The 25880-nt window shown below is 33.4% G+C and overlaps 1 protein-coding gene and 1 non-coding gene across 3 annotated transcripts in view; one reads left to right on the top strand and one right to left on the bottom strand.

The window, feature by feature from the left end:
- The first annotated feature begins 1664 nt into the window (after window positions 1-1664).
- The window catches only part of LOC107449244 (uncharacterized), a 121996-nt gene continuing 97780 nt past the window's right edge, over window positions 1665-25880 (top strand). The window contains exons 1-2 of one of the 2 annotated variants that reach the window (XM_087163568.1): window positions 1665-1956; window positions 7263-8204. In XM_087163568.1, coding sequence (XP_087019694.1) covers window positions 7291-7854 — 564 coding nt within the window. In that variant the 5' untranslated portion in view covers window positions 1665-1956; window positions 7263-7290 and the 3' untranslated portion in view covers window positions 7855-8204. Of the gene's footprint in view, window positions 1957-7262; window positions 8205-25880 lie in introns of those variants that run through there. The other variant, XM_087163567.1, reaches the window with a different exon arrangement.
- LOC147808714 (U2 spliceosomal RNA) lies at window positions 23979-24136 on the bottom strand. The gene has a single exon (XR_015434398.1). It is a non-coding gene; the product is annotated as a U2 spliceosomal RNA (small nuclear RNA).

Here is a 25880-nt window from a genome sequence, read left to right as displayed (position 1 = left end):
GCTTTTTTTTCTTTATCTGAGCTATAATTTATCTTTCAAATATTTGAAAAAACTGAATCATCCATAGCTTATTTTAAAACACTGGCTTCCATTAATTCAATGAGAAAATTTCATTTTTTAAATGACTCTGAATTTAAAATACAATTTTAGAAAGAAAAAAAAATCGGGCTTTGTTATTCGTTTATAATTTTACTTATTTAGATTGATTTTTAATCTAGTATTTGTGGAGCTTATGGTATATTCTTAATTCGATATATAGACACACAGACGCACTAATTCTAAATTTTATTTTATGTACAGAACATTTTATTCCCTTCTCGGCGACTTTAACATATTAGATTAAATAAAACACATGTTTATTAGTGCATCCCATCAAAATAACGATTAACTGCATCCAGTGACATCTAGAATAATGCTGTTGCTCAAGACTACTCATGACATTTAAAATTTATCACAGTCAAGCTACTTTCTCCTGTACTTATATAGCTTTTTAATAAATATATAATAAAAATGTAATGTATTGGTGCAGCTGTAATCGACACTAAATATACTCTAAAATACGTTGTCCCCATATAGGAAAAAATTTGGAATCAATTAAAAATGCACCAATTACCATGATGCAGTGCTCATTACCAAAGTTATGCATCATTGCTGTCAACAATAGTATGACAACTTTTACGGTACCCCATAATAAAATAGTTCCATTACTCCATTAATTTTGCTGTTCAATAAAAAAATTTTTTTTAATTATTGAGTTGATTTTAAATTATTGAGTCTTATAAAACACGCTTTAAAAGCAAAGCGAAAATCATCAAGATGGTTTCAAATAACCTTCGGAATATTAATTTGGTGATGTAGTTTGCCAATGCTACCACGAATTATATTTATAGATTATTTCTTGATTGGATTTAACTTATTAGATTTATCAAAACGCATTTTTAGTTAAATAAAGGCTAACTGCATTATTCAGTATTATCTAGCACAATTCTATTTCTGAAGGCAACTCATGATATTGAAAATTTACCATAGTCAAGCTACTATCTCCTGTACGTATATGTTCGAGGGACCATAGGAAATCTATTATAAAAATGCATAGTATTGGTGTCAATAATAATATGGTGAATTTTTACGGTACCTCGTAACGAATAAGTACATTTTCTCCATCAATTTTGCTTTTTAGTGCATAGCATATTGGTTTTATTTCAATTAGTACCTATCACCAAAAATAATTAAGCATCATTGGCATAAATATTAGTTTACTTATTTTTAATGTTCTCTTAAAAGAATTAGTACCATTTTTCAATTAAACGCAGTGAAACAAGATGAGCATTCCAGAATTGCATACTGTTTATACAGATCAATGAAGCAACAATATGCTTTTTTATAGATGTTAATTCAAATTAAACACCGAATAAATCTATGAATCACGATGTCGCGAATGCGTTAAATTACTGGAATTTTCTGTAAAAATTAAAAAGGTATGGTATTATTTTGTAATACTTGTTTGTCTTCTACTTTTTTGAGTTATCTGAAACTTTTCTTAATAAAATACCGCTAGTTAACCCAAATATCACGATACAGAAAGAAGTAATTTAAAACTTGTTTGCGCAGATGTACTCCAATTTAGATAATGCTTCGTCGTAATATGATTTCTTATTCTACCAACATATTTATGGTTTACAATTTCTAGAAAGATATTTGTTTGTAATATATACATAATTTTGAAATATTTCACGAATATTTTTTTATATTCCATTTCGATTTTAAAATGAAATTGTTTCATGTCTTGCTATTCACATTTTTAAGTTTACATTTTACTAATGCTAGGCGTAAAAGCAGAACGTTAATTGATATGACTTATGTATTTGATGAAACTACGTTACGTTATCCAATATACAGTAAATACAAAATTGAAAAATTAGTTAAAGGCCCCAACAAGGATTTGGTTACAAAATGGTAAGTGTTCTCTTCAACTTTTTATAAACAACTTTTTATAAATGTTACTCACCCCGATGAACATCAAGTTGACATCTTTATGCTGTTGTCGATGTAGGACAAAAACAGGAAAAAAATCAAATAAAACAAAAAGACAATTTCTTTTCTCGTTCAAAAAAAAACAGTTGGTTTATTCATATCATTGTACAAGGGATCAACTGAATCGCCTGAGTGGGGATGCGTTGGCACCCCAAGCCACAGCTCAAGCAGGGTATGAGCTTGCTCAACAGAGAAAAACATTAAAAAACTTCAAATGACTCGCATTTTTAAAACAAACTTTGCCAATTTGCTTGACAAACACTACACCTTAAAACTTAAAAACATTTGACAAAAAAAAAGGGCTGAAGTCACGCTAATAACTCGTATATATAAAATTACTAAAAAAGGTTTGACGGGGCTCGCTGACCCAAAAGGGCCAGCTTACCCGTCGCCAAGGGTCACCACAGGAGCAGTGTCCTTCGTGGTACCAAAAACGATAATGATAATGATGGCGTCCCCTTAAGCGCGGGAAAGTGCGAGTTGAAAAGCAGGAGAGAGAACGACTGTCATTGGATGGGGGGATTACTACACGATTAGGTCACCACCAATCAGTGCAAATAGTACTCCCACAACATACCAAAAAAAGGAGTCAAAGGGGAAAGGTCCCCAAAAAAAGGCGTGAACACCCCAAAAAAATTCTGGAAAGATCTAGAAAACCCAACCGGAAGAAACACGTGCAAAATTGAAGGTTACGTGAAAGTGATGGGAAGAGAAGTTAAGTGGTGACGTAAAATTAGAATGCGAGGGAAAAGAATTTGTCCTTGAAGGACAGTGGGGTCAGACGACCTTGAATTGTAAAAGGTGAAAAGGAGAAAGACACAAAAATGTGTTGCTAATTTAAGAGGAAAAGAAACATTTCCAATTCTCTTCACAGAAAAAAAATGAAGAGAAATAAAAAAAGGAAAAGTACAAATATTAAAACTATGAAAGATTGAATTAAAATTAAATTAAGTTAAATTCCGGACATAAAAACAATCGTCACACAACACTGTGACATCAAACAACCAACATTAAACTAAAAAGGGATTAAATTAAACAATTAGAAAAAAACGTCACACATCACTGTGACAATATGATTTTTTTTTATTTGATGAAACTACTTTATATTATCGAATATTTAATGATTATAAAATTGAAAAGTTTATTGAATTCCCCAACGAAAATTTGGTAGCAAAATAGTAAGTATTCACTTCAACTTACTTACGAACTTTTCATAAACGACGTAATTTTTCCCGTAATTCAAATTCTGAATTTAGCTAATTCCTGAATAATACAAGTAGTTCATAAAATCTTTTAAATTTTTAAAATATATGTTACAAAACGTAGTTTTGTTGCTCATTTCAATATTTTATGTTATGAAAGCTTCAATAATCTATCTTATTATATAAAACGCTAATACGTACGTATGTATCAATAAAACCGATGATATTTCTTTTCTCGCGCTGGCAACAGTTTTCATTTTTAATTTATTGGATTCGGCACGCAAGAGAACGTAGTGAGCATCATATGTCTAATCGGGTGAATTCTCACCGAATTATCAAAAAAATTCTCACAAAATTATCTTCATCGAAGCAGATGCTTTACATCCGGCTTTCAGTACTATTTCATATTGTTTTACAACACATGGTTTTAGCCCTCTGGTGGGGAAGACTCTAAAAAAAAACTTACAGCAGTTACTTTTCTCAACAACTGATTGAAATGCACAGTTTTAGAATTTTCTACAGTGAAAACTTTTCGGAACTTCAGTGTTCAAAAAAGTATACAAAAGCTAGACGTTAAGAACGTATCCAATGAGCGAGCAAAGCGAGCATCGGATTGCAAAGCAATCTGAAATGAACTGCAAAAAGCAGTTCCGGGGGTTGGAGAGCGGTAGCGAGCAGGGAGTGTAGCCTCCTAGTTGTTCATATTTTGTCAAGCCTGGGCAGTTTTCTAACCGTTAAAGCATTTTTAAATATTTATAACAAAGTAACTATAAAGTAAGTGAAATGGTTTTTATCGTCTTTAGAAATTTTAATTTAGTAATTTTAAAATTTTAAAAAAAGTAATTAAATTTGGAAAATAAAAGTAATTTTAATAATTATTGTCACCATAACTTTTATTGAAATGTATCAATAAGTATTTTATATGACATATATAGTGATCGGAAGTAGCGCACGACAAGTCGTGAAACTACTGTAGTCGCTAATTATATTGTAGTTCGTAGTATAGTGTGCTACTTTTTAAAAAAAAAATAGTGCAGTTTGTAGAAATTCCTGAAAACTACTTTTTATGTTAATTTAGTAAGGGAACAGGATCCTAACACGACTAATTTATTGAATTTGATGGGAACACATTTTCACGGTTCAGTCAATGGATGCAGTTCAAAATGACCCAGTGACTGTGAGTTAACAAGAATTGTGTATTTAGAGAGTTGTATAACTAATATTTAAGCTAGCGATTACGTATAATAGATAATTTATCAATTAGGTCACATGCGAATGCATACTCGCGAAACGCATATGTTATTTTAAAGGAAGTGAACATATTTTCGATGTACTTAATTTCTTAGAGGAAATAAAAGCACATTAAGGACTTTACAAAATTGCTAATATTTGATAACTTCCTAACATTTCTCATATTAAACATTCGCTGTGGAGAAATCAAAAAATCTTGAGGGTTTACTTAACAAATTTAAAAAAATATATATTTTAGAATATAAACCGGCTCCTCTGAACATGAATAAATATTTTATCGTGATACCTTATTTGTTATTGAAAACCATTTTGAACATGGCAGTAAATTATGTTCTCCAGCAAAGTTCACTTCCCTAAAGTGGTGAAGTAGCTGCTATTTCGAAAGTAGTTTGTTGCCGAAACATTTGAAAAAAAGTAGTTGTAGCTGTAGTTAACTACATTTGTAAAAAAATTGTTGTAGTAATCTACAAAAATAATGTAGTTTTACCGAGCACTGGACATAATAAATAATGCATGCGCTCTTTGTACAAGGTAAAAGAAATTAACACTACACAATTATGCACCAAACTGAACACAGCATAAATCTAAACTTTGTAAAAAATTAAATAATTTTAAATTTATTTATTTTTTAGAATTATTTTCTTGCTTTATCCTGTAGGCTTAAATTTTTAGTTTAAGAAGAGAACACTAACTTCTTACCAAAAAAGGGATTGACTAAATCCAGTTCTAAAAGTTTCTGTATTCAAATTTAACGAAACAAATTTTCAATGATAAAATGCATCGAAAACTATTCACAAATCTTAACAAGTTACTGAATACTGGACAGATAATTTATCACAGGATTGCATGAAACTAGATCCCATTTCTCTCCAAAATGGTTCTTTTTTATTTTTTTAAATTTATTTAGTTCTATAATTCCAATTACTGCAGTAGGGTCCATACCTAAGAAACTGAGAATTAGAAAAATTCTCGTTCGATACAGGCGATTGGCCAATCCTAGTTCATGATTAAGATGATAAAATGGAATAAATGCATATTGCTTTCCGAATTTTTTTCCATCTGGGAAGTAGAAATATATGTTTATCTAACGTAAAAACTTTGCTTCTCTTCCTTTCGTCCGTACACAATGTTCCAAATGTTTCATCATCTCTTATTTTCTTCAGCTGCTCAAGATTTTGTAATGATTTCACAGCATTAGAATTGGGCGGTATTTTTTAAGTTAAATTTCCTAGTCTGAGTCACTACCTTCCTTTTCATTACTTTGTTTTCAAAATTGTTTTCAGTATTTCTCATTCCATTTTTATCGTCAAATCCCACGGGAAATGAAAAATTTGACTGAAAATTTTATGAAAACATTTTTACCCGCCAGGCCAGCCAATCGTGTGGAAATAATAGGTTCAAATCGTGCCGTAATCCTAGATGTATTTTTCGTGATGTCCTTCTGTAGTTTGCTCTATCAGTTCTTTTATTTGACAAAGGGTTATAAACCATAATTGAGCAAGCAAGCCCGTTAATGTATGTAACACCAATTTTATTTTTATGGTTCATATAAAATTAACAAGATTTTTTATAAATGTGAAGTGATAGCTAAAAAATTAATCTTTTCTCTATCTAAATACCTTAAATCCCGCGCAAGTTCATCACTTGTAGGCAAAGTTTTGATAGTCTTCTTAATATCTATGAGACGGGCGAGACATTCAGAGTAAAAATGATATAACTGATAGCTAAACAACCAGTTTTACCGGTTTTTGTGTGTGGGGTAGTAATAGTTTTACTTATTTAATTCATCACTACTTAACTCAAAACGAAAATTATATTGTTACGTAATTGCATAAATTGGATAGGTTAAAATTAACGTGAAAGAAAAATAAGTTTTTCAAACTAGCCATGTCCACATGTAAGCTTCCGCTTCTTAGTTTTTCCTCCATCACGAATCTGCACGATAGCATATATGACTCGTCCGTTCCGAAGAGATTTAGCAAGTGATCAGCTAATAAAATGGGGATTTAATTGATTTTGCAAGTCTACCAGGAATTCCAATTGTTTCATTTTCTGTAAAAGGTATTATTACGAGATTGAGAATTATAAACTAAACTCGCCGAATTTCGCTCTCTCTTTAAAAGACACTTCACAAGATAATTGCAACAATTTTCATTGTATTAAAATTTATAGGTTCTGGTGGAAAAAATAATTCCAATTTACAAAACGAAAATTTTTAATTCCACTGGAGAACAAGATTGCTGATAAAGCGAGGCAAGTTGGCATCTCTGTCTTGTTATTTGACAGGTGTTGAATATACACAGGGATGCTTAACTTAAGGAAATTTGCCTTTATCTTAAATTTTTTATATTGCCATGATGGGTCCGTGGATAGAGCTCTCGCCTCCCAATGAGATGCCCCGTGTTTGAATCCTAGGTCGAAAAGAATTCTGAATTCCGATTTGTTCCGACCACACTGTTAAGATAAAATATCCTCATTGGTAGACAGATAATTGGATTTTAGAGGCCCCTTGCCGTCATGCTAAACATGGGAGGTTCTCGTGGTTTCCCTCACTATCTAAAGCAAATGCGGGTAAAGTTCAATCAAAAAGTCTTCGACAAAGGCAAATTTAATCCTATATTTGATCCAGGAGTCCCCTTGCCTTCTGAAACGGGTCAAATTCACAAGGCTTCGGAGTTGAAATACTGATAGTCGTATGCTCAAAACTGGATCGGCTATTCAATGACAGATAGAAAAAATACCCATCATGCAATTTTATAATTATTTTTATTTCAGACTTCAATATGAGGATTTCTCAACTTCTATGCACACAAGTACGCACATGGATGCCCGGCACATGTTGTCAAAGACCGTTGATGAGATACCAGCCAGTTCCTTCTTCGGGAAAGCAGCTGTTATCGACATAACTAGAAAAGCATCACTTAGTCCTGATGCCTTAGCTACCGTAGAAGATGTCAAGAACTGGGAACGCACAACGCAAAGGAGTTTGAACGGGACCATAGTTTTATTGAACTCTGGTTGGGGCCACAAATGGAACGACCGTGATGCTTTTTTCGGCATCTCAAGTGATGGCACCTCAAAATTGCATTATCCAGGATTCTCACCAGGAGCTTGCAAGTGGTTAACAGAGAATAGAAGTATCAAAGGTGTGGGCTCTGATACCGCGTCCATTGATCCAGGTACAACCACCAGTGCACCCTGCCACGGTTATGTACTAGGGCACAGATTGTTTATTTTGGAAAATGTAGCCAATGTTGATAAAATTCCAATTTCAGGTGCTACACGTTATGTCTTCCCAATGAAAATTGGTAAAGGTAGTGGGGCACCAACTCGAATAGTAGCATCAGTGCGTGTGAAAAATTGTTAAAAGCGAGTAGTTTCAATATGGATAACAAAAAGAGGGTTCAAAAATTATGAAACGGAATCAAGTTGCACAGTAAAAAATTAAATATTTATAGTCTAACTAATAATGGGGCGAAAATTGGATATACAATGAAACCTCTCGGGAGCGACCAATCTCGTTTCCACAGTAAAATTCTCGCTAAGGGAGGTTGGTCGTTCTTAGGGGTTACCGGATCTCTGAACAAAACTCAGTGTCAATAGAAATGACCCATACTGATATAATTATGTGTAAAAACATAGATTAATCAATAAACTATTTTAAATCAATAAACAGTTATGTTTTTTTTTGTCTTAGCTGGCATTTTAGTTTATATCATAAATATTATTTCACTTTAATAAAAAATGAGAAGGGGTTCGTTTGATATGTTTAGTTTTTTCTATGCTAATTTTTTTTTCTAATTTAACTTTCACCTTTAAAAATAAATCTTTGATAGTATCGTCTTTAGTGCACTCTGACTGCAACATAAGGCAGTCGATCTTTTTCAGAGATCGCCAAAAAGAGCTCTCTAAGTAAGAGCCACTCGCAAATATTTACAATACAGTTGAATCTACTTAATTATATAGTTAAAAATTTTTTGATGATTTCTTGTATTGTTTCCTTATTTGAATTTTGCAGGTCGCTAGGAGAGGTAATTTTTGATGGTCTACTGAAAAAATGCCAAGTCTGTGGAAAAAATTCCATACCTCCCAAAAGTTGTCGTAAATAGAGGAGGTCACTACGCTGAGGCGGTTCTTGGACGTCTCACTTTGATTGTATAGATAATTTGAAAATTCAAACCAACTTTTCGATTCCTTTTAGTCGCGAGAATCAAAACAGTGTAAAAATCACAAATTGAAAAAAATATCCAAAATAATCTAATTAAAAATTTGATCAACCACTTTTTCTTAAACAAAAAAATCATTCTAAATAAGGGATTGAAATTTTCACGATCCTGGCAGGCCTGGGTCTCAGAGAGGCAGGCGATATCAGATCTTGACCAGAGTGGATCAGCTCAAGCCTTGCTAGAGACAAGTTCCCTTCCGGCCGCATGCCAACATCAGACTTAGATGAGACATCTTCGATCGACAAAAGATTTTTACCGGCCAAATCTATGAACTACGCACTTTACTCAAAGTTTCTTCTAGGACAAACTACTGATATCGTGGAACTTCGTACGCTGCGAGATTCCATTGGAGAGTTTTCTACCTCAATGAACTCTTTAACGCAGCGGTGTCCGCAATTCAAACTGTTGAGTCGAGTCAAAAGAAGTCAACTGCCTCAACTACAATGGAGACAACTATCACTGAGACAGCGGAAATCCCTGTGATCATCCCAGAAAGTAGTGTTACTAACGATAATGTGGGTATAGACGAAGAGACATCAGCCTCTGAACCTGAGATCCAAAATAGAAACAACAAAGAGCCACCAACTAAAAAGAGAAAGAAGAAGAAGAAAAAGTCTGCCGCAGCTACAGAAAATGATGACCCATCCTTGACCCAGAAAAGCAGCAATCTCTCGGAATCTCTTTTCATGCCGGAGCCCACCCCTATTACTGCATCAGAACCTACGGAAGAGACTACCAACAAAGCCACAGAGCCTTCCACTTCAGTAGAAAAAGCTCAGCCAGTTAAAAATGCTTAAGTCCTCTTCCGTGGCGTTCCTGATGATTTTAGTACAGATGAAATATCCGTTGAATTAGGGAAGCGGAACATTGAAATCCTGAAAATAGTCCAGTTTAAGAAGAAAGTGGGTGGAGCCTTTAAGTCCCTCCCCCTGTACCTCATCGTTATGCCAATGCTAGCCAATCTCGAGATGATCTACCATATTGAGAGCATCAAGCGGATCCCGATCAGCATAGAGAAATACCACGGCGGCCGCTGCAGTGTTTTCGATGTCAGAGCTTCGGTCACACCCAACGCTCCTGCTCCTCCAGCCCAAGATGCATGAAATGTGCCTAAGGGCACCATTCATTCCAGGGCCGGATTTACGTATAAGCTAAATAAGCTGTAGCTTGGGGCCCCGAGATGGCAAGGGCCCCCAGATCCAACTTTTTCCTTCTTTTCCTAGTTTTATTCGGAGCTGGAGCCCTCTGAAGCCTAAAATACATTTTTTTTCTTTATTACATTGGCGAACGCTTTTCAAAATCTAATAGAAGTGTTTGCAAGTATAAAATAATTGTTACTTTTTTAACCAAAAGAGCAATAAAAAGGCCTTTTGACTGATGAAAATATCCTGTAGCTTTCGTAGCTACCAGTGATGGGAGTAGTCCATGGATCCTTAAAAGCGGTACTCCATGGAGTAGTCAAATAGCAGCCTCAATTTACACTATGGGAAATGTTTTCAGCTTCTTTAAATTGCTGTGGGCTCTTTTGTCCACAGAAACACCCTTTTGTCTGATTTCTGGGCAAAAAATTTCTAGGGCTGTGGGAGAATCTTGTTTAGGGTCACTCTGTTTCGAGATTTCCGTTGTGTCTCATTGTCGTTAAGGGGCTTCTCGTTTAATTTTAACTTTTCTTTTTTGCAAAATATGTGTTTTCCAATTTATTACAAAAGCTTTTTTTCCTTTTAATTATCCTAAATGTTTTAACTAGCTTAATTGTTTAATTTACTTAATTATTGTAATTGATTTTAATTTGTTATTTTCCAAATTAATCGTGCATGAATCCGTGAACTCCTTTCTTTCTTTATTTAAATGGTAAGCCACCATTCAATTCCCTCTTTGACAGGCCCACCTGCTGAAATTCTTGATTTGGTTTATTTTGGATGAAATTGAGATAACAGATGTGGTAATTTTACTTACTGCTAATAGACAGAAGCAACATGTGATATTGCTTGATAGAGCATTGAAATCAAGTGATCATCAGCTAAACAAATGTTTAAATATATATGTAAAAAATATTGTTCAAACCTCCTGTCTGACCAAATTTTCCATGTATCCCCGAAATATGAATTATGTTTAATTTGTAAAATATGATATTTCGTATTCCCTTTAAATTCGTATTTCATTTCACAAAATTCATTTATTTAGTTAGCTTATGCTTTTATTGCTTATTGATCATACTTGTTTCTATTTTTAACTCCCTGATTTTTGTTGTTATTATGTGTTTAAAGTTAATAGGGCATCCAAATTTTTTAATTAATAAGGATTTCAAATTTTTAAAACAAAGTCGAAATAACTTCTTAAAATTGCAAATTGAAACTATTTATAAAATTTTGGCAGATTTGTTTTTATTTTAAATCTGTGCATTTAATTTAATAAAATAAAAATAAATAAAAAATAAGTTTAAAAAATATAAATAAATGGCTAGATAAAATATGAAACTGTGCTGTCAATGAAAAGGAACATATCTTTTAAACAATTTGAGTATTAATAAATTATTTAAAAATAAAAACTTTAAAAGGTAGAAAAGTTTTTTGATTGTTTAAAAGGCAAATTTTGTCCCACCATTTGATCAAGAGACTATTTAATATCTGTTTCTAAGAAGCAGTAGGTTGCGTGTGGGTGTGTGGATGATGTAAGTAAAAGAGGCATACAAAAAAAGCCAATTTAACTTCAGTTAATGCCCTCGATATTATATTTTTAAACTCCTCGCAAAAATGTAGTAAAAAAGTTATACAAATTAATTGTCGCAAACAAATTAATATTAAATAAGAACGAATCAAAAATGATATCGAAATATGCTGAATCACTAATGAGACAGGCGGGATGAAAGACATCGAAACCAATTTGATTAAATAGTAAAACTAGAAAGTGTTTAAAAAATCCGGACATGTAACAGGCTTCAATATTTTTTTTACTGCCACAAAATTTATCAGGGACAATTCGTTAGATTTCAATACGTGTTTTTCTTAAATAAATATTAACTAATATTTGTCTTTCCAAGCTTTTCATTCTGTAATAACGAATGTCAAGCTCTTAAAGTATCCAGTTCAAGAATGTCAAGTATCCAAATAACTTCATTTATTAAATTTAAAAAAAAAATATAATGATAAATAAATATCCGCAAGGCAGGTGTGTATATTTTTGGGCTGATGATTATGAAATCTAACACAAAACTGTGAGATCGCTGGTTCTATTCCAGCTGATGACAGTTTTTAATTATTATTTCTTAATACTGAAAAATGTATTTCTTATTTTTTTTAAAGTATGCATGATAAAAACTAATAATTTAACAAGTATTTAAAAAACTAGAAAGCTACACCCCCTCACACTAACCCTCATGGTTGCTTCTGATTAATCATTGCAGATTAAGAGGAAAAACGGTTTATTTCCATCTTTTTATTCTACAAAAATTACGATTGAATTTCTATTTACCTTTTGAAAATGACTAAAATTTGGCAAATCAATAAAATTGGTACCTCCTGCAGAGTTATTACCCAGGGAAGATGGACTCAAGGGCACTGAGTTCGAATCCCAGCGTTGACTGGTCGATACGAATTCTGCACCCGGCTTACACAAGCCACTGCGCCGAAGTAAAATATCCTCAGTGGTAGACGGATCATAGGTCCCCTTGCTGTCAGACTGACAGTGGAAAGCTTTTGTGGTTTACCTCATCATGTAACTTAAATGCTGGTCAGTTCCATCAAAACGTCCCCCTCCAAGACGAAAATTTCTTCCAATACTTGATTCTGGAGTTCCCTTGTGTTCTGAATTGAGTTTAAAATTAGAAGTCTAATAAGTAGAACATTAGTAGTCCTAAACTCGAAATTGGGATGGCTGTTCAATGACTATTATGAAATAAACTAATAATTTGGCCGGGATAGCCTGGATGGCAGGGCGTTGAACTCGTGTTTGTGAGAATGGGATTTCGAATCCAGCCGGCCGAAGAATACCCATGTATAAAATGGTGACTGGTGCATGTTAAATCTGCCGTGGTCACAAAGTCCTCTAAGTTCTCATAACAAATCAATACCTCTGGGTACTGATCCAATTCTCTTGTCTTCTGGATTGAGTTCAAAATTATAAGGTGATTATTCAATATTATACGGAGTTAAACATTTGTAGTCGTAAACTCAAATTAAGTCGGTTGTTCAACGGCAGTTATAAAAAAAAATCAAATTGTATTTTCTTATGTTCTTTCTAACTCCTTGCTTATTTTTGACACACCTTTATAATTTCACGTTTCTAAGTCATAGAGCAGAAAAACGAAATGTAACGTTTAAAAAAGAAACAATTTGGAAAAAAAAATTCGCAAAAAAAAAAAAAAAAAAAAGAAAAAAAATTAAAATTCCAAATAACATAGATTCAGAATTTCAAGAAAAAAAGAACTCTGTAAAACATATAATGGTTCTTCTAACATACCAAATCTTTACTCTGTGCTTATGATGTTCTTAAAATGAGTTTCTGTTTTTTTCCTCGTTCAAAAAATATGTGTAATAATAGAAAGACTCTACATTATAGTCCCATCACAATCAATATATTTAACAATCAAGCAATATTATCAAATTTTTAATAATATAATGTTAATATTAAGCAATAAAAAGTACGACAGTTTACTTTAGGTGTATAGAATTGAACTTAAAAGGGCCCCATCATTTTCAGTAGCTTAGGGCCCCGCCAAGCTTAAATCCGGCCCTGATTCATTCCAGTGCAGAAAGAGCCGAGACTCCCCAGCTAAATGCTGCAACTGCATGCAAAACCACACCTCAAATTTCACGGGGTGCGAGGCCCGCCCCAGTCGAAAGAGGAAAACGACCAAGGCTCATCAGTGAACTTAAAGACTTGCTGAAGGACCAAGACGTGCTGCATCTTCCCACAACGTTAATCCAGGGGATTTCCCCATATATATATATATATATATATATATATATATATATATATATATATATATATATATATATATATATATATATATATATATATATAATAATTATGTTTGGGTATTTCATACAACGAAATTAACACCCCATCTTCAAAATAGCATTTTTTACTTTCTTTAAAATTTTTGTGTTTGGAATTTTTTCGAAAATATTTAGAAAACTATTTGATTTATCTATTAATGTCTCTTTTCTTTTTTTTTCTTTTTAATGTCTGCACTTCGTCGTAGTGCAAACTGCTTTTAATCACATTCTTACTCTTAGATATATGGCTTGAAAGTGCTTCAAAATATTTTAAGATTAGAATTTTTGTGTCTTTCGGCAGGAAGAATTTTATTAAAAATTGTTATTAAGTCAAAGCTAAGACTATCCTACCAATAGCAACACCATCAATCTGGGAAAGTGTGTGTTTCTTATGCAAATTGTTCGGAATATCTAAAAGATTTAATGCCACACTAATTTTACATGGCTTGCCCGTCTGGCCAAACAGTAAATATAACTACAAACTAAATTGAAAATATTAGACAGATTTTGCTAGTTTTTAAAAGGTTTAGCATGACATATCTGTCCTTATCTTGTCTGATGGTCGGTTGCCTAAGGCTGGAGTGAAGGATCCTTGAGATGTTTCCTTGCGGCACTTAAACTTATTTTAATCGTGCTTGTGGACCTATCCAGAGATGCCAACTTGCTCCGGACATCAAATATACATTTTAAAGTGGTAGTTTATCAATTGTGATTATTGGTTTAATAAATTCAATTTAGTAGATTTTTTTTCCACCACTATTTCTGAATAATTCATACGCTTATATAATTCACCACTTTACAGTACTTATGTCTTGCTATATCTTTTAATAAGCAAGCTGAAATAGTCATATATTTGTAAAATTTATTTTGTAGTTATTTACCGATTTTTCAATTATTTTGGCATGTCCGGAGCAGTTGTCATCTCTGCATATCTGAAAAAAGTGGTGAATTATACAAGCCTAGGATCTTTTTAGAAATAGTGGTGGATAAAAATCTACAAAATAGAATTTATTAAACCAAGAATCGAAATTAATAAACTACCACTTGAAAATACTTACTCGATGTTCGGAGCAAGTTTGAATCTCTTGCATATAAATAAAACTATTTTTGTGTGTTCTATATAGTATTAATTTCTTGAAATCATTTTAGTAACGATAATAATTTAAAAAATTTACTCTAATTACGTGTTTCTAATAATCATGGCTTCGCCGGTCACCGGTGACCCCCATGGCATTCAACGTGTTAAATGAATACCAGACACCCCATTCCTTATTAAAATTATTGTTAAATGAACAACCACATAAGGTACAACGACCCATGCAAGTTAAGGATTAAAGTATACCTCAAATTGGAGAAGTGTGAAGGCGGATTTTTATAAAGTAAACAAAGTATAATTGGATTCTATATATTAATTGAAAATTCTATAGAAACTATTATCATTTTATTTTAATGGCTGAAAAAAGTGGAATAAATTAAATTTTTGAACTATGGAAGAAGGTTTAACTTTTGGATATATGGATTGTATATTCGGCTATCATGTAAAAGTTTAAATTTTGTGTTTTAAAAATTTGTTACTTTCGACTTTGAATCATTGAACTACTGCTTTTAAAGAAGCGCCTATTTTCTATGAAGAAGTCAATCGTGATGATTTATGAATAAGTAAGTTCAATCTGAATTAAAAAAGTTAACCACTATAAGCTTAGATTTTTCGTGTAAATAAATCATCTAGTAGAAAGTAGGCGTTAATTTTTCTAGCATATAAAGATTTATAAATGTGTCCATAAAAAGTGGAAATTGAGAAAAAATTCTTAATTCAAGAAAATTGTAGTCATTAAACAACAGATAACAAACAATCAAAATGCAAAAGAAAAAAAATTTAGTGTAAAATAAAAGTATTTTCTCGTTATCGGATATTTTGATTGCATTTCAATTTCCAAATTTCATTTTTAGTCACCAATATATTTTAATAAATTAAAAGTATATGAAATTATAAGAAACAACGAAAGGTTTGTAAAATACCCTTAGAGAGATACTAGCGCTCGGGGAGTTCAACTTCACTGAAGTTAAATGCCCTGGGTAGGTATAAAGTATATTTAAAATACAATAGATTCGACTTTTCGGAACAGTAACCGTCCGCGGGGACAGTAAAGTTTGAATATTGGGATGATACAACTACAAATTACCATTAATAAAACCAATTTAGAAAATAAATGAATAGGTACAACATTCTGAAAGGGAATGTAGTCGGCGTTAATGGGGCTATGCATCTGTTTATTAATGCTGACCTACTTTTTTTCTTTGTATTATTCACTCTTTTATCTATATTCACTTTTCTCCCCTTCGACGCACGTTGCGTAGATAAATTTACGATTCAGAAACAAAGCACAACGTTACAGATTATGCACTGGAAATGACTCTAACTCAAAAAGTTACGCATAGAAATTGGTGCATAGTATAATGGACATAGTAATGCATAAAATAATAAAAAAAAGCATTGAAAAAATGATTATGGAGTAACAGAAGTTAGCATATGTGCAAAATAAATAAATAAGATTTGTCAGTTTGAAATTGAAAAAATAAATTTAACATGGAGTAAAATCACCTCAAGCAGCAATTCAGCCATGCTTTCAATTATGCGGTCGGTTATGAGTACAAACCATTTTTTTTTCCCTGCAAAACATTTGCAAGGGCCTGAGGAGCAGCTACACTTCCTAAATCATCCCAAAAATGTCTCATTGTATTAAGCCCGGTGATGGAGTTGGCCACTCCATACGCTGAATTGTTTTCTGTTGCAGATAACCATTCAGTTCAGTGCGGCGTTGCGTTTTTCTGTATTACCTTATAGAACGAAATTATCATCTAAGACATCAGAAAAAAGCGCACATAAATACCAACAATGTCATCACTATTGACGTGAGTATTCATTGTGTCATGGGGAAAGACATGCAGATGTATACGTCCACCCTAAGAGACTCCACCCCACACTTTGACCCTAATTTTCATCGTAGATTTTTTAAAATAAGGTAGTTAGAAAAATCTAGTCAAATGTTATGACATACATTTTTTGAACAGGCATTTTGAAATATGCTTATTTTTTCAATGAAGCATTATAAGTGATGCACATTTTAATTTCGCCCTTTCGTTACGGCAGTGCTGTCTACTCTTTTACAGTGACGCTGACGCCACTGCATGATGCACCACATCACGAAATGTGCACATTGCATGTCATATTTTTGTATTTTATTTTTGTCTTGGAGAAAGTAAATATCTCACTCCTAAATTTAATACACACAGTAGGAATGCTACAGGCGACAAAGAATATAAAAAGTGCGGCTTAATAAAAACAATATATATATATATATATATATACCAATATATTTTGAAAACTAAAATTATAAATAATATAATAATTTATGGTTTTACAATTTCTTTCGTCATTTTTTTTAGTCCGATGCGCTCAGGGCGTCCTACTTCTCTGTGAAGTTTGTTGCCCTGGGCATGAAATTACAAAAAGTTTGAAAGTACATATATATGTATTGCTGCGCCTCTCCTTAGCAAGGACAGTGTCATGACTTCAAAGTGCTTCATTGAGGTAAAAGAAGAGAGGGCAAGCAATAGGCTTGGTTTAGACTCTTTTCGCAAATCTTTCTATTATTTTTTCATCTTTCTCTGATGATAACCCATTTAATAAGTGAAGAAAATAGTTATGAATTATTTCTTTTGGAAGATTGAAATGTATAGTTTTTGTACAGGTACTCAAAAAAGAAAAAGGATTTACTGAATGAATTATGATAAAGAAACGGATTTCTAGAAGATAACTCAATTAACGATATTTCAACTCCATCAATAATTTAAAATTTAATGTAAAAAAATGTGAATACACAGAAGCTTAATAAACTATGAAGTTTTGAATGCTGAAGGAATTTTATCAGAATGCAAAAAAATTTATCTGCAGATGAAGCCCCCATAGAAAAAGCATTAGATGCTGTTATTGAGAGGGGAAGTATTGCGTCCTCTTTAAGAGTACTATAAAACTCATTCTGAAATAGACACACGATTACCTTCAGCTGGATGAATTGTGATTTAGAGGTGTGACACTATTTGAGCTTGATGGGGCACTTCATACATATTTTTTATTTACATAACCTCAAAATTGCTTTTTTTATTACTTGCGTTACTTTTCATGCACTGGTGCAATATATTATGAACTATAATAAAATGGAATAAGTATATAACCAATATTTGCACTAACAAGAACCATTCTCTTTACATACAGTTTCCTCCCAGCTACATCCGCAAGTATGCTTGCAGAGGAGCGCTTTAATATTTTTTGGAAATTTTACTAGACTAGATAGGTAGGAGTTCGAATATCTGCCCGCAAAGCGAGCAGCTCACTTGTTCATCTGTAAGTTTTGCCCTAGGGCATTGCCTATTGGCTTTAAAAAGTGATGAGAATTTCCACCGGAGGACTGTGGACGTCTTGGTGGGATCGGGCTTGTGGGATGATCTCTACATATTTTACTTCCCACTGAGTAGGGATGCTCGGTGGGAGTAGGGTTTACCGAGTAGGATTTACAAGTACTTGGTCCTTCACCAACTGCTGCATCTTCCTGAAGAGTAGCAGGAATCTCATATCAAGCTCGGAGGATTTCTTTTTCTTGTCTGGGTTTCCTCTCTGTTTCCTTTTGGGTCTTGCAATGCAGCCGGAAAAACAAGCTGGTTGCTCATCATGGCAATTGATATATTTGGCCTGCTCGCATATCTGTTTTGTACTTAAGTACGTGAAATGTGCATCGGGTCATTTCATGTAAGCTGGCTCGGCATTGCTGGATTTTCGCGTGTGGCCATACTTCTGGCATCTGTAACATTGAATCTCGTGGCTGCCTCCACGAAATCTCTTTATCTGAACTGGAGCAATCAGAAGTTCTTTGACGTCATAGATTTCTCAATGTTTGGTGGTGTCTTTGAGAATGACAAGGAAGAGGTGGAGGCGCTTTTACTTTTGGCCCCGCCTCATTCCATCAGGTGGATTCTTATTGGACATAGTCCAAAATCTTGCAGGCCTTTTTCAATATCTGGCATATGAACATTAAGTCCTCTGAAGAGAATTTTCAGTTTTCTACTTATTCTGTTATTCTGAATTATTGTTGTAAGAGGCTTATTCTGTTAACTCAAGGCTGGTCTCCTGATCTCTTTCTTTAAAGCATCAAGATCAATGATTTGTTCGCGATTGGGTCGAAAAACCTTCCCTCCGCGGCCAAATCTATGTGTTCCCATAGTAGCGTAGAGCTCGGTTATGAAACAACCCTACTATTTGGAGTCTGGAATGAGAATTGATATTGGAATTTGAAATATTTCCTTTAATTAATTTTGAAATATTTATTTGGTCGCATGACATCTGTGTATCGCTATTTTATGTATACATAAAAATAATTATCTAAATGTTATTACTAAAATAATATTGAATTTTTAATTTGCTGGATATAATTTTCAATATAATTGCAATACGTGAAACTCAAGATAGAGAAATTCAATAACTGTGTTAATTAAAAATTATATTATTATAAAATTATCTACTGCCAGGACTTTTAAAAATAAAATCCAGTGAGGCGGTGAAAAGCAACAAAAATAATGAAATAAGAAAAATGTACAACAGCAATATAAAAAAAAGCCACGTGTGAATTTTATTTTAAAAATTGTTTTTAGAGCAGAACTAGACTGGCTCTTGTTTTAAAGAAGTTGTATATTGTTTTTGGGTGTACTTAATGTGGTTTAATAAATGAAAATATTTTTTTTAATTTTCTCTCTATTTCCGATTGCACCAAATCAATTTTTTATCTAAATTATTTGTAATTCTCGTAGTCTAGTCCCCTTAGCTTATTCCCCTGACAAGTATACGAAATCTTTGGTTTTCTGAGAAGAAGTACGTGTAGTTTTTACTTAGCAGTATGCAGAAGATGGAGGAAATTGGCTTAGATTTCCTGGTGGGCTTTCACTGATTCATCGAATCTGATATGACTCATAGAGATAAAATAAAGGCATGGCTAGTCTTATAATCTAGAAACATTAAAATGAAATTAATAGAATTGATAATATAGGTTCTCGTCTGTAGGAGTGTCCTCCAGCACAGCTTTGATCTTTTGAGTTTAAGTTGAAAGTAGGCGTTACTATTCTTATGCAAAGTAAAGTGGCATGAAGCGAAGAGAGGGGAAAATGCCAAAAAATCATAAAACAAGAAAATACTTGTAATTAAATACGTGATTTAAAACACAAGTTAGGGTCCATCGAAAGCGGATTTACAATCCAGCGAGCCTTAACGATTTATTCGCTTTTTTCGTTATTGTAACTGTTGGGTGTAGTTGGTCGCCATTATAACGGAAACTTTTATTTATTTTAAAATGTGCAGCTAGAACTAAAAAAAATTAAAGATTCAAGTATTTTTTAATTTATCTATATACATGCCCCATTACACTGTGATTCAAAAGGAGCCTTTATAAAAAAAAGTTGTAAGCATTTACTCTAAAATGTATAAATATTAAAAAGCACAACCATATATGGCTCAAGAGATTGCGTGCATACATATTCACACGCGACAATAAGGTGACATCATATCACCTGGGACTACTAATATGATATTAAACTTGCTACTACTCGCATTTCTAGTAAACCTAATATGTACAAGGTAAACTTGTTACCACTTTATTTTTCAAGTACACTTAGCAAACACAGAAAAATAGGGCGTGTATTTTCGCGAACAGGACTTTTCGGTAGATCTATAATTCCTTGTTACCACTTTATTTTTCAAGTACACTTAGCAAACACAGAAAAATAGGGCGTGTATTTTCGCGAACAGGACTTTTCGACAGATCTATAATTCATAATACTGCATATGAATGAGCTACCAATATATTTTTTAATTTAAAAACTATATTAAACATTAAAATTCAAGGCTTTCTAAGCATAGAGGTCACAAGACTGAAGCTGTTTGTAGCACCGCTCAGCTGATCCTAAAGGCTTTATGTAGTGATTAGTTTGAGCTAGAGTTAAAAAAGGAAGGTCCATACCTGCCGACTTCCATTATCATTTTTCCCAGTGGCATTAAAATGGAATTGAAAATTCAATTTTAAGCAAACAAATACGTCGTATTTGAGAAAACTTAAGTTGACAACCATGATAGTAACGCATATTAATATACGTGCTTACTTTTTGTAAGAATAGTGGTGATCAATATCATTTAAAAATTTGGATTATAAAAGAAAAAAGTAGTATATAATTACTACCACTTTAAATATGAAAATAAAATCTTCCGGAAGAGTTGGCAGGTATGAAGGTCCCTGATACTGAAATAATATTTTTTCCTAGCAGGAATAAATTCGCGTAATCATCGATTTTTAAATGAATTTTTTCTTCTTTTGCTGTAAATAAGAGAATTAGAGTTGAGTGTAACTTCAATTAGGGAAATATGGGCAGGAGAGCAATCCAAAGTTTGGAACCGTCAATTTTAGTTTTGCATATTTCACCATACCCATGTACTGTTTCAGTGAATTGCCCTAATTAATTAGCATATTTGAGGTCACCCCTTTGAATCATTAAAACTGAGCGTGAACATCCAATAATTAGATCAAAAGTTATTCAAAGTGGACCGTTTTTTTTTTAACGCATTGTTCTTCAAAATGTTTTAACTTACCAGGAATAGTTAAAACAATTTAGGTAAGTAAGTTCGATTCAAGTTTGTTGCATGGAAAGTAAAGTCATAAAGTTCGAACTGGGATTCTGAAGCTCAGATGGGTAATTTTACCCATTCATCACTAAATATTGGACTTGGTGGTCGATCAATACGGTAACAGGAACACAAATATGATGACGGGAGAGGAATAAGCGAAACTACGCCTTAAGTTGATCGAGATGAAAATGACAAGTTTTCAGCCACGAAACAATCGATGAAAATTAATAATTGACGAAGAGAGCAGTCCCTGTAAGCTTCCAAAAATTTTCAAAATTTTGTTTTTCCAATCTGTATTTTTAACAATTTTAATTCGAAAACGCAAATGAAATTAGGGTTATGAACGATGCATCGTACTTTAAGTTTCAATTTTATTTCGAGTAAATTAATTGTAAAGCACCAAGGAGCAATATCAACAGAGAGCCTAGCCTTTAAAGTAATTTATATAAAATATTAAAAAAAAATATCAAGACAAAAAAATATTGGTACTTAGAGGAGAATGAAACTCTCACAAAATCTCAATGATAGAATCGTGGCAGCTGAAGGGATAGAGCGTACTAATGAGATGAACCGGGTTCGAATCACATCGATAGCTAATAGTAACGAATTCCACTCCCACTGACCACAGTGCTGACGTAATATATCATTAGAGTTAATTGATTCTAGGGTTAGAGACCCTTCAGCGATCAGGTTAACCGTGGGAAGTTTTCGTGGTTTTCCTCTCCTTGTAATTGGTTGGTTCAAAATTATAAGGTTACAGTATCGAACATTGTAGCCTTGCCATTAAAAAATCGAAATCGTTCCTATTTAACTCTAATAAAGAATAAACAATTGTTCTTTGTGAAATAAATTACATGATCTATCGAATGACATAAATTTTAAACAGAAGACTCATAAAGAAGGATATAATTATGTCAAAGAAACAAACTTCTGTATTTATATTTAAGTGAATTCCATCGAATTAAGGACTGTTGCTCTAACATCGTCTGTGATTTTTGCAAAGGAGGTCATACTAAGCTTTCACATTTTCCTAATCAGATTTTTAAAAAACTTGAATCAATAATTATTCTTTCCCTCCACCACCTTCCTCGTCTCCTTATGTGGCACCAGAAGGAAAAGATTCTGCGAACAAAGTTTTTATGGCCACTTTCACTAATTTTAAATGCGTTATTTTGAGTACTGCAATAATTTATGTTCGTGATTCTTCCGAAAACAGGCATCGTTTACTCGATAATAGATCTATGACTAATTTTGCTTGCTGTATAACTTTTCTGATGTTAAATATGAAAAAAAACAGTCTGCAGATGCCTCGGATTAATAAATTTATGATAATTGCATGACAGTCAAATTCGATTATTCTCTTCATTTTTTTCAACATTGAAAAATATTACATTTAACAAGAAAACTTCGTTTTTGTGCTTTGAAATAATCTTCAATTATTACAAAAGGAACTTTTTACTTTTTAAAGACAACAAAAACACCCTCTTGATGTTTCCTATGTTGAAAAGCCTTATATTTAACATTAGGAAGAAAAAACAAAATCTAAACTGAAGTATATAAAGATGTTTTTTTACAGTTAAAATTTCTTGCAATTTGTCGAATAAATTCTCATTTAAAAAATGTATTAAAAGTTTTTTAAAAGCGTATACAAATACTTACAGCATTTTTAAAGGAACTTAGTCTTGTTTTGTCTTTGTAATGACACATAAAATAAAGATTATTGACTGAAACAATAAAATTATATTGACATTTTTAACATTCACAACCATCATATGTAGTTAATCTCTTCTCTTAAGTCGAGACAAATTTCAAAATTGTCCCCTAATCGCAATCCAAAAATTCTTAAAAATTAATTTAGCTAATTTTTAGCAAGAACTTTTCTTAAAAAATTTTTTTATGCAAAATAGTCGACTTGATCTCAATAAATTTTTATTTAATACGAAACGTTTAACGCTTACTTTTTCAGAATACTAAATAATTATACTATGAAACGTAACGCCTACAAATGCTTACTAAGTTGCAAAGAGTATCAGTTAATTATTTCACGGTTGAAATTTCTTTTAGGTGCACTTATATAACTTGATCTTAAGTTTGTATAATCGCTTACAACATCGAATGCCTCTTCATGCTTGATTAGTTTTTTTTAACCGGTAAACAGCTCTCGTGAAGTATTATTAACGATCAAGTCCACCAAAGTGGGCGGATCTTTAACTTAATACGATCCCGAACGACCTGGTAAAGATTTTGAGAAGAGATGAATGGAGGTCGTCGGCGAAAGAAATTGATGACACAGACGGATCTCCAACACCATTCATTCTAAATTCTCAACTTTTCCACATGAAACTCAACTTAATCAGTCTACAACTCGTTCAGGCTGACTCCAAACTCAAAGAGGATGATCGAGCGATAGATTAAATAGTTGTCAGAATTTACGATACAAATCTATTCTTAATGGTTTTTTAAGTGTTGTTTTTAATTAAGAATTTAAAATTCTTGTTGAAGTTCAAGTGTATTAAAGGGAAGTAATAAAATCTATATTTATGTTATATGGTGGACCCAATCCGTGTCTTCTCATCGAATAAATTCGAAGCTGAGAGACGCTGTCCAAAAATTAGTTTAATATCTAGTTACTCTATGAGTAACGTATCAGATATTAAGCTGATAAGAACAGATTTTTGGGTGGGGGAGGTGCCTCATAGGAGTTTCCTAATCATAGGCGAGGTACTACAAAATAACAGCAAAGAAAATCACTAAAATTACGTTAAGGTTAAGACAGGTTAGGCAGACGTTAAAACATAAGCTAGTCTTATGGTATGATCAATTTAAAAACAGAGGGCATTGACAGAGTCAATAACAACTATCGATAGGATAGCAAAAATATAGTTTAAGGGGAACTGGTACAACTGCACAGGAACCTATATTATCATGGATAATCAGACCATCCAGATCTATTTGAATTATCTCTGAGTGGTGAGTATACAATTGTAGCAGGGGTAGTAAAAGGTAGAAAGTTTAAGTATCTATAAAAAAAACTAACACGTTTACTTGGGCACCTAAAAATCAACGCGGGGCGTAGCCTTTATTAGTCCTAGCATCACATAAAATACACTAAGAATAGCTGATAAGTACAGATTTTTGGGTGGGGGAGGTGCCTCATAGGAGTTTCCTAATCATAGGCGAGGTACTAACAAATAACAGCAAAGAAAATAGCTAAAATTACGTTAAGGTTAGGATAGGTTAGGCAGACGTTAAAACATAAGCTAATCTTATGGTATGATCAATTAACAAATAGAAGACATTGACAGAGTCAATAACTACTATTGATAGGATAGCAAAAATAACAAATTAAGGGTAACTGGTACAATTGCACAGGAACCTATATTATCATGGATAACCAGACCATCCAGATCTATTTGGATTATCGCTGAATGGTGTGTATACAATTGTAGCAGGGGGAATGAAAGATAGGAAGTTTAACTATCTATAAAAAACTAACACGTTTACTGGGGTACCCAAAAATCAACGCGGGGCGTAGCCTTTATTTATCCTAGCAGCACATATCATACACTAAAATTACAGTACTACAACCCCACAATTACGGGGAGGGCAGGGCATACAAAAATATATAATAACAATAACAGTAAGGCAGCGAGAAAAGATGGTAATAGGAGGACCAGTAAAGATGTACTTACTGTTGGGGCTTCCCTGTGAGATGCTCCACGTAGATGTTTCTGGAAGTGCGGATGGTGTCGCTGACGCATAACTTTGCCATCTTCTTAATGTATCTTCTGGAGGCAAACAGCTGAAGGACAGGGTTGTTGAGTGTGTCCCAGGAGCCAAGTGAACCCACAATAATGGCATTTGTTTCTACTGATTTGTAGGTCTTCCTTAGCTCTTGTTCCACGTCCTTGTAAGCGTCGATCTTCCTTTGTCTGGCGGCACGAAAGGAGTCCTTCTGATTCTCAAACGGGATGGTTACATCAATGATGTAGGCCTTGTCACCTCTTGCTACCACCAGGTCAGGTCGTTTACCACCACAGTTCGGAACCAATTGATTTTCATACAGGACGTTGAATCTGTCCTTATACAGGGCAGCATTCTTCACCCTGTCCACGATGTTGTTGTGGCGGAGCTGCATCAGTCTCGAGTACTTCATGCAGTGGTTAAGGACATGAGGCAGTGTTTCAGGGAACTTGTGGCACCTCCTGCACAGAGTGCTGTGGTTTCCACTACGGTTACCCTACTCCACATACCTCCTGACTGCATTCAGTGGCACGAGATTGAGCCTTGCTCTATGAATGAATCGCCAGTCACAGAACCTGGTGTATAGACCGTCATCCACAAAGTGAGAGCTAGCGGGTGACTCAGCAACTACACCCAGCACCTTTCCCTGGTCCTTATAGTTGTTGGTCAGGTCCAAAGAGATCTTCGTCCGCTCTTCACGTCT

The sequence above is a fragment of the Parasteatoda tepidariorum genome, chromosome 5 (genome assembly GCF_982258835.1).
Source record: "Parasteatoda tepidariorum strain Cologne lab strain chromosome 5, Ptep-v5.0, whole genome shotgun sequence".
NCBI lineage: Eukaryota > Metazoa > Arthropoda > Arachnida > Araneae > Theridiidae > Parasteatoda > Parasteatoda tepidariorum.
This window is presented reverse-complemented; position numbering and strand designations above follow the sequence as displayed.